The sequence below is a fragment of the Gordionus sp. m RMFG-2023 genome, chromosome 2 (genome assembly GCF_954871325.1).
Source record: "Gordionus sp. m RMFG-2023 chromosome 2, tfGorSpeb1-WG-v2, whole genome shotgun sequence".
In the NCBI taxonomy this organism is placed as follows: Eukaryota; Metazoa; Nematomorpha; class Gordioida; order Chordodea; family Parachordodidae; genus Gordionus; species Gordionus sp. m RMFG-2023.
The window spans coordinates 33,078,119-33,088,372 of record NC_088776.1 but is presented as its reverse complement, the minus strand read 5'-3'; the positions used below and the strand labels follow the sequence as shown (position 1 = coordinate 33,088,372).

General features: G+C 28.4%; 1 protein-coding gene across 1 annotated transcript; it reads left to right on the top strand.

The window, feature by feature from the left end:
• The first annotated feature begins 1,059 nt into the window (after positions 1–1,059).
• Positions 1,060–3,158, top strand: LOC135924269 (anaphase-promoting complex subunit 10-like). The gene is made up of 3 exons (XM_065459323.1): positions 1,060–1,156; positions 1,216–1,362; positions 2,860–3,158. The coding sequence occupies exons 1-3, from the start codon at positions 1,060–1,062 to the stop codon at positions 3,156–3,158; spliced, it is 543 nt and encodes a 180-aa protein (XP_065315395.1).
• The last annotated feature ends 7,096 nt before the right edge of the window (positions 3,159–10,254 follow it).

The following is a 10,254-nucleotide window of genomic DNA, read 5'->3' as shown; positions in this document are numbered from 1 at the left end:
GTACCTAAAAAACATGTATAATTATGTTTAAAAATTGTATTTTTTGTTTTAGGAAGATTGACTCGCGTTTTTCGTTTGTTATGTTAAAAATCTTACGTGCTAAAATTTTTAAAAATGAATATGTTGATTGGGAGAAATTACCATTAGTTGTGATGACTATGGGTTGAAAAATAAAATTATTTAATATTGAGTATTTATTGATTTTTTTATTTTCGCCATTAGTAAGAGGATTTGAATTAATTGATGAGGGAAAGGAAGAGACACAGGTAGCGTCCCAAATTAGGGATTTCCCATTGGACCATGGGATGCAGGTTAAACCGTCAGGTCTGAGATTATCTTGTAGAGTTTGTTGGTTCTAGAATGTTAGGAATTTTAGCTTTATTGAGAGCGTTATGGATTATTTTATTTATTGCTTTATGCCGAAGGTGGCGACCTTGGCTACGGGAGCAGTTTAGGCCGTGTCTTTTAGTAATATATAATTGTAATATTTAATAGGATTTAATTATAATATAATAATTAATATTATTTACATAATTAATATAGTATAATTTATATATATTTATAATATTATTTACATATTTATAATATTATTTACATATTTATAATATTATTTACATATTTATAATATTATTTACATATTTATAATATTATTGGTTAGGGTCCACCTCTTCGTATGAACATTTATGAAAAAACGTCAAATGACTTAAAATGGCCACAAATATATTTGAAGCGATTATAAATTTGTATAATTTTGAAACGTTATAAGAGATTTGACAAATAAATTAAAAAATGCTTTTTATTTTAAATTAAATTTAAATAGCTAAATGCTAATTAATATTTAGGGAATCAATTAGAAATACAACAAAACACCTATTAAAAAAAATACAAACTAGAGGGACGATGATACCCAAATCAAATTTTAAGCTTGCAAAATTTAGCAAAAAGCCCCGCGACAAAACATCAAAACACAAAAAAAAAGTATATCATGCTGCACGATACCTGGATGTATACCTAGTCAAAACCATGCAAATTATTTTCGGATAAATCGTATTTCCCATTATGAATACTAATATATTGAGTAATTCCACTGTTCTGCCAAATAATTTAGTAGATTTAACTCTTGTAGGTGTTTGGAATGTATCCTCTTACAAAATAGGTATATGAATAATACGTATTATTGAATACCCTTTTTTAAACATGTTTAATTTTTTTTAGATCATGGTGTTAAAAATTTAAAAGACAATAATTTAGAAACATTTTGGCAATCCAGTGGACCACAACCTCATTTTATAGACATTTCTTATCCTTATAGAGTTTCTATATCAAAAATTTATATATATATTGATTATAAATTGGATGAGAGTTATTCTCCAAATAAGTAACAATATACATAATTGCTTAAACATTTAATCAGAATTAAAGTAAAATATGGAACTAATCTATATGATCTGCAAACTTGTCATTTTCTTGAGTGTGTAGAACCTAATGGGTGGATGTGTATAGATTTATACAAAATTTATGATTTGAAAAAAATCAAAGATAATTTTATAAATGCATTTCATTTGCAAATTATTATTCTGGGCAATCATTTAAATGGAAGAGATACACATATACGTCAAATTAAATTATTTGGTCAAAAAATATATTATGTATCAAATAATTCAGTATTGGATATTAATTCAAATGTTTTTTCTATTAGATAATTATTCTTATCTTTTTAAAGTACTTATAAATATGTACAGTATATTTTTAATAAAATCATGGTATTTATCATTTATGTATTATTAACTCCTTTAACTTTATAAGTGATATCTATATTTATTAATTGAATTATAATTTATTAAAGCTTATTATATATCACAAAAAATTCTTAATAATTTTATTTAGATGAAAACATGTAAAATCAACCTAGATATATATTTATTGATAGACCTTGGTTTCTAATCTGGAAATCAGTTAACACACATTTGACAAATTGGTGGGATTTAACAAATATTCTATATTATTTAAAATTGTCAGTAATTTTAAAAAAATTCTTCAATTATAATAAAAATTATCAGAATTTTATTAATTTTAATAATATAAATAATATGTCAGTATCTTAGAGGTCAGTAAAATTTTATGTAAATATTTTAATAAATTTAACATATTATTTTTTTAGTTTTTTAATAATAAAAAAAATTCTATCATAATATTTAAAGTACTATAAAATTAATTCACTTTACTTGTAAAATAAGTAAAGGAGATTAATCAGAGCACATCAAAATGGATTGTCATCATGAGAAAATGGGGCAAGTATGAAAAGCAGGAAATTTTAACAATTGGGAATAAAGATTGTAATTAGGGATGTTATTTAATATTATTTTAATAGGCTATAAAATTTAAAAAATCAATCTACTATTTCATTGATTTTGGTAATTTTATGATATTGTTTTTTGCAGATTTGATTCCACATTTTTTAATTTATTTAACTTGCAAGGATATCTTGCCTTGCCTATTCTAATTTTTTTTATTTTTTTAGCTTGTGGGCTGGGCTTTGTAGATCTTTACCATTTAATCAATTCTGCGATATGATTTTGTTCATAAAGAAAAAAAAGTTTTTTTATTTATTAATATTGTTGCAAAAATATACAATTTTAATGAATTTGAAAACTCTTAAATATATTTTAAGTATGTAAAGCCTCTATGGATGTATTTAAATCAGTAGCATCACTTGACTATGGGGGAGGGGTACAGGGGCTCTACTCCTCTGAAAAATTTGTTGAGCCTGAAAATTTGTCTCCATTGCTGCTTTTGTCGAGGCTGTTTTCTACAACACACCAAATTTAATTATATCATTTTGCATACACCTAAATCCAGAGGCATTCCATCTAGACTTGAACCAACCAGCATATTTATTGTCGAAGGAAAATGTCCTTAATCCCTTGGTCAAAGGGCCACTTACTGGTTTGGGACTTCCCCTTCATTATCCAAATACACCATCCAACCACCTCGCCCTTGCAGAAATCCTGCTAATCACCAAAATACAGCACCATAGATACTTCTTACTCATTTATAATCACCAGCTCCATTATTACCACCTTAACGGGAGCAGATTTGCTAAAAGATTGATTAGCTTATGGAATCATTTATCTTACAACAAAGACATGCTACCATGATTATTTGTGTTTTATATTTCATCGGATAATCCTTTATCTCCCTTTACCTTCTTTCTTCTTCCTAGTTTCTCTTTACTATGTTTTTTTTAGACATTTTCGTTAAGTCTCATTCTTTTACCTAAATTCAATTTTTATATTTGCCTTAAAAACTTTTCTTGATATATTATATTAGCTATTATCCAAATAGAGAAACAAATGAACTTTAATTTTGTAAATAATTTATAAAAAAAAATTGAGCTCTCTGAGATTGTAAAAGTGACGCCCCTGATTTGAATTTATTGGAAATAAAGGCTTGAATCTATTATATTATTAATTTTGAATTCATATTTAGTGATTGTTGGCTTCCTACTTCAAAATGATAAACATGCATAAAATCATGCTAAACTATTTGTTTATATTTTAATTTGAGATTATAAATAGAGTGGATAAATATTTTTCAGTATAAAGAAGGAAAAAGTTGTAAGTAATTATTAAAGTTAAGAATATGATTTCTAACACATCTAACTAACTTAAATAATTTATTATCAGAATTAGAGGTTAGCCTGGACCGTGAAATTACGCGATGGAATAGGTTATTGCATGATTGTGATTAAGTTAATAATTATCAGGCGAGGTCGCAGGGGCTTCGCTAGCCTTTACAATCTCAGGGAGCTCAACTGGAAAAATTTTATGGGGGTGAAGCCCCCTATATTCACTAATTTTCGTGCCTTCAGCCCACTTTTGCCCGGCCTTCGGCTGGGTTTTATATTAATATATTATACTTTTTAAAATTTGCTAACTCTTAACATATTTTGTCATTTATTATATAATGCATACAAAATAAACTCGCATATAAATAATTAAACAATATAAGACATTTCTAAAAATAATATTTTTTAATACAAAATCTATTTATTACAGTTTAAAATATTTTCGATTGCTGATATAAAAAAAATATGAGTCTAAAGAATTACAAGTGTTAAAAAAGATTAATTAATACATACGCCTCAATTAATAATGGGAAAAAAATATAATATAATTATTAGCAACTTACATTGACAAAAGGTCATGAAACTAATATAACTCCTATTTTAGACAATGTTTTACAGAATGGACTAATAAGGAAAAATTTATAGGCCTGACCAAATCAACAATTCTTGAAGAAGAGAATATAAACGACCAATCCAACTCATAAAACTATATGATGGTTAGAGCTTCCACTCCACATAGATGACATGTTGGAAGCTAGATAAGTAATCGAGAAAATTATTGTGAGATATTAAATTTCCATAAGATTATCTTCCATTTTTAATGATATATAAACGATTACACAGCTGACCATTATTGCTTATCTAAAATATGCTCTCAACAGCTATAGTAATAACCTTAACTTACATAGCCAAAATACTAGATGCTGGTTAATTTGCATTCATAGCTATGACACTCACGATGTTAACTCATATCAGAATTTATTATGTTAGATAAATTGAAAACTAAAACACTATAAATCTTTAGATGAAATTATGAAATATATTGAAGCCTTAAGTTATTTACACAGCGATTATGCCATATTATAGAACTATAAAATAAGTACCAGAATGAAATGATGAAACAATTAAGATTTTATATATTGTCGCACCACCTTGGTATATTATATCTTAAAATAATAGTAGTTTGTAATAATATCAAAAATATACTTGTATTAAAAATTTAACTCAAAACTGTTTTTCGAAAAAGAAAAAAATAGCTTTCCTAGAAACACGTAAAAAAAGAGAAGAAAAGATATCAAGTTTATTTCATCTGTTGTAAAATGAATAATAAAATGTTAAATTTTTAAAATAATTTATTACTAAATAGATGGCGTTAAATACTTAAATGCAAATTGTTACTATATTTATTATCAACACTATTTATTAGTAAAATATATTGTAATATTAACTGTAATATACTATATAACTGTCAAATACGTCTATAAAAGTGGAATTTTATCTAATATCTTATAAACAACTGTATATAGTAGAAGATTATAAAGTATATGTCTACTAACTTTTTATAAAGAAATCCCTTATACTTATTTGGACCTTGAAAATATTTTTAGGAATAGGTATGATAATAAAATTTAAAAATAAATATACAGTTGATTAGTCATTTTGAACTCGGCTAATTACAATATTAAATTTGTTAATTTTCAAACAATATAAGATTATATTTATTTAATTAGGGTTATATAATAATTTAAATAGTAAAAGTCAATTAAACTTCAACTTTTAAGCTAAATTAATATTTAGTGAGTTATTGATATTATATTTTTAATACAGAATATGATTGCAAGATGACATAATGAAAATATAATTTATATATATTAATCTAATATAGTAATTAAAATGTATTCATTTAATAAAAATATAAATAGTCTTATTAATTTCTAAATAATAAAATAAAATCTATATATTACTTAATGGAATTATAAAAGAAATCATTCTGGTCGCAATCAAAATTTATTTTTAGTTCAAAAGGGGATATTAAGGAGCCATTAAAAAAAAAATTTTTGCTTCAGGGTGCTATTCAAATTTTTCAGGGGGCTCGATGACGCCACTGCGAGGTGGACTTTCCTAAAATTTTTACCGAGTATGATTTGGCGTAAACTTAAATTTCTCATGAATCACGGAAATTTATAAAATTGTTGTTTTATGGATATAAATTAGTAGGAACTACATTAATATCAAATTTATATAAAAATTTAACAATTTATGTAAACCTAAAAACTTTAACATGCAAATTGCGACAATTTATTAAGGCATAAAAGTGCCTTAAAAATACAAAAAAATTATTATAATCAGACAATATATAATAGCAAATCAAAAGAAGTTTTTCCCAAAACATCCTGACCCCTTGTTTTTTCAGGCAATTGATCTCGGCAAATCTCTCATTAGTTGATTCTCCCTCATCGGCACTACAGTAGGATTAGGATAAGACAGTTTGCAACTTCATTGCATTCAGGAGCCAACCTGAGAACCATTCTCTACTCTTCTCCATTTTCTCAGGTAGCAGCTACGAATTTTTTTGAGGTTTTCCCATGGCGAAATCTTGACCATCTCTTAAGCAACGATGAGCTACGTCATGCCATTTTAGACTCAATTGCGATATAATGATACCCTATCACTGTATTCTCTGACAAACATCGGTCAACTCCAGAAGCCATCACTCTTTGCACTGCAAGCGTTGTAGAGGCAGATTCATTAGACATTCAAAATGCGACGGTACTATTTCCAAGGTCTTAAATCTGTTGGCATCATCTCAACCCTCAAGCCCACTGGCCTTTACAATTCCGATGGTAAACAGCCTAGTGGTTCTACCATGATCCCTTGGAAGAAGTTGAATTTCTAACCCGAGGTTTCTCACGCATCAATCCTCTTGCCCCTTCCAATATAAATAGGGATCTACTGACGCCGAGGCAAATAAACTAGCTAAATTTTTGCCATGGCTACCTGCCAACTATGCATTCCTACCATTAATCTCCACGACTTTAACATCGTTCGGCTCTCATGCCTTGGCCTTTTTTAAAAATCTAGGGCACCGGATCTCTGCTAGATCTAAGGATTTACGTCAGAGGTTGGCCCTAAAATAAAAAGGTGCAATTATCTCACCTTTATACCTTCAATGACCGAAACTCTCTGATTGAACATTCTGTGCATAGGATAGGCTTAGGCTATTTTTCTCCCAATTATAACATTGGTAAAAAGGAATTTGGATCTCAAGTGATAAAAGACAGCAAAAATTAATGACAAAAACGCGAATAAATATGTGCAGCATCGAGTAGATCAGTGGCCACCAAAGCAAAGCCAATGCTCCTTTTTAGAAGAAGAATTCACAAATTTTTGCTTAATAAAATAATTAAAATTATATAAATTTTCAATAATTAATATTATATTAACTTAGAATTGTATTCTTTATTACCATAAATTGTTACTCATGTGTAGTTTGTTAAACGACTCGTTTTGAGCCGAATTTTAAAAACGGCTAACTCAATACTTTATACAGAATAATATTAAGCAAGCCTGAAGATTTTGCTTGTAGAAGGAACAAAGGTTTGGACATCTACTAGCGTAATCTAGAGGCTTAGTCAAAATTAATCTGGATAAAATATTGAGTTAGCCGTTTTTAAAAATTGGCTCAAAACGAGTCGTTTAACAACACTACTCATGTGTATTAAATTGTTGTTTTTCTTATTTTTTGTAAAGTGTTTATTCTTTTATTTAGTATCCAAAATCATAATCATCATTTATTATTCAAATCAATCTCAAATTATATAATAAAAGAATAAACATTTTACAAATAACAAAAACAACAATTTAATACACATCATTTATCCCCAGCCTATCTGGTTTCGATCGTATCCTTTTGGGATATCGATCTTGACTTGTTTCTTCCTCCCTCTTCTTTAAATTCATTTAATCGTTATTTTTTATTACCTCTTCTTTTTTTACTATCTCTTTGTTTGCATCTCTTCGGTTTTCTCTTCTACTTCAGTTCTCTCTTCTAATTCGTATTCTTCAATTAATATATTTTCGGTTCTTTTCCAAAATTGGTCCGTATGACGTATAATCGTATTACTTGCTATACTTACTCCAGAGCATTGTGATCCGAGTATGCCTTTAATAATGGCTTCCCATTTTTTTCCTTTATTATAGTAAAGACGCGACTTTTTCATTTATCTGGAATTTTTGATTGTGGTATTCTAACTTCTCCTTTTTGCTCCCCCGTTCGAATATTTGATCTAACAATCCTCTAGGTTTAAATTTTAGTAGTATTTCAGCGGAACTTTGTTCAGTTTCTGTCCCTGGTGTATTTTTGTAATTGTAGAGAAAAATATCTAGACTGGTTTCTAAATCCCTCTCGTTTCTTCTATTCATACTCTGTTTAAAAGTTTGAACTACACGTTCGGCCATGCCGTTTGTCTGAGGATGGTAAGGACTTCCATGCACTAATCGAATCCTGTTTTTTTCACAAAAATCATTGAAATCTTTGCTGCTGAATTGGGGTCCGTTATCAAAAACGATTATCTTGGGAAATCCGAATCTTGCAAATATATTTCTTAATATTTTAATCGTGGTTTCGGTTGTAGTGCTAGTCATGGGAACTATTTCTGGCCAGCGACTGCTAGCATCTATCACTACCAACCAATAATGATTTTAAAATGGTCCAGCATAATCAATATGTACTCGGTGCCATGCTTTTGGTGGTTTTGGCCAATTTTGAACTGCTGTCTTTTGAGGCATATCGTGTTGTTCCTGGCATTCTCTACATTTTTCGACCCATGTTTCTATGTTTTAGTTTATATTAGGCCACCACGCATATTGTTGCGCTCTCATCTTTATTTTTACTATTCCGATATGTCCTTGATGTATCATGTCCAACACGTTGTTTCGGTATTGTTGTGGTATTATCATTTTAGTTCTCCATAATAAACAATCTCTCTCTGTTGTAATTTCCTCTCTCCTTTGGCTACCTATAAACATGCATCATAATTTATTGGCCATCCATCTATTGTATATCTGTATACTTTAGAAAGTATATCATCTCGCATTGTTTCTCTTTCAATTTTGTTTGCATTTAAAGGTGTTTCTCCCACCTGTATTTGATCTAGCCTTTCTACTTTTGATATTGGAGTTCTCTTTATGGGTAATCTAGCATGTCAGCATTTGCTATTTGTCTACTACTATTGACTTTTATTTCATATTGGTAACCTGCTAATAATAAAACCCTTGTATTCTGGCAGTAGATGTTGTTGGTATATCATTTCTTGGATAAAATAAACTCATTAATGGCTTGTGGTCTGTTTATGATGTGAACTTTTTTCCATATATAAATTCTTTGAATTTTTTAACCCCAAATATGCCAGTGCTTCTTTTTTATTTGGCCATAATTTTTTTTCAGCTGCATTTAGCGTTCTTGAAGCGAATACAATTGGTCTCTCCTTACCCCCTTCTATATGTGATATTACCGCCCCAATTTTTATGGCTGATGCATCTGTTGCTAATATAATAAGTAATTTTGGAATATAATGTAATATTGTAGTACTACTTATTTCTTGCTTTATTTTTTTATACGCGTCTTTGCATTCATCAGTCTATCTCCAAACAACTGCCTTTTCTAATAATTTGTATAATGGTTTGGCTTTGGTTGCAAAATTTGAAATAAATTTTGAATAGTATGTTGCTGACCCTATAAATGACTGTAATTGTTTCAAATTCATTGTTTCTGGTGCTTTTTTTTTACTTCCTCAGTATTTTTTCGGTAGTTGTAATTCCGTTTTTTGAAATATTGTGACTTAAGTATTCGACATTTTGTTTGAAAAATTTACATTTTTCTATTTTTAGCTTGATTCCATTTTCATCTAGACATTTTAGTTTTTAAATTTGTTTCGTGTTTCTCATTATTTTTCCCGGTTATTATAATATCATCTAAATAACAAGCTACTTCTTCAAAATCTTTTAATAAATTCTCGATGGCTCGTTAAAATATTGCAGGAGGAGACGATATGCCAAAAGGTAGTCTTGTATATTTGAATAATCCTCTATGAGTATTGATTACATGATATTTTTGAAACACTTCCCCCACTTTAATTTGAAAATAGGCATCTGAGAGATCCAATATTAAAAATCCCTCTCCTTTTCCCAAATGGCTAATAAATCTTGGATTCTTAGTATTGGATATGAATCAATATTAATATTTTGATTTATAGTTCTTTTAAAATCCCCGCAAATTCTTAATGTTTTATCTTTCTTTTGAACAATTACTATGGGTGATGCATAAAGTGAATGATTAATTTTCAATTACTCCTATTTTTTGCAATTTATCTAACCTTCTTCAACTTTATTTTTTAATGCGTATGGTACGGGACGTGATTTACAGAAAATTGGTTTCTCGTTTTTCATATATATTTGTGCCTTAAAATCTTTCAAGCAGCCTAATTCTTTGGTAAATAATTGAGGAAATTTATTTTGTATATTAATATTATTTATTTGTATGATCCTTTCAGGCAATTCAGTCATTTTGAGAAATTTAGTTATCCAATTTCTTCCAATTAGATTTTTGGTATATCCTTTTAGAGGTA

Bases quoted from the DNA above. Each gene is read 5' to 3' on its own strand.
- LOC135924269 (XM_065459323.1), top strand. From the start codon at position 1,060: ATGAATACTAATATATTGAGTAATTCCACTGTTCTGCCAAATAATTTA. The intron at 1,157-1,215 runs GTATATGAATAA...AATTTTTTTTAG, and splicing joins TGTATCCTCTTACAAAATAG to ATCATGGTGTTAAAAATTTA. The intron at 1,363-2,859 runs GTTATTCTCCAA...ACCTAAATCCAG, and splicing joins TGATTATAAATTGGATGAGA to AGGCATTCCATCTAGACTTG.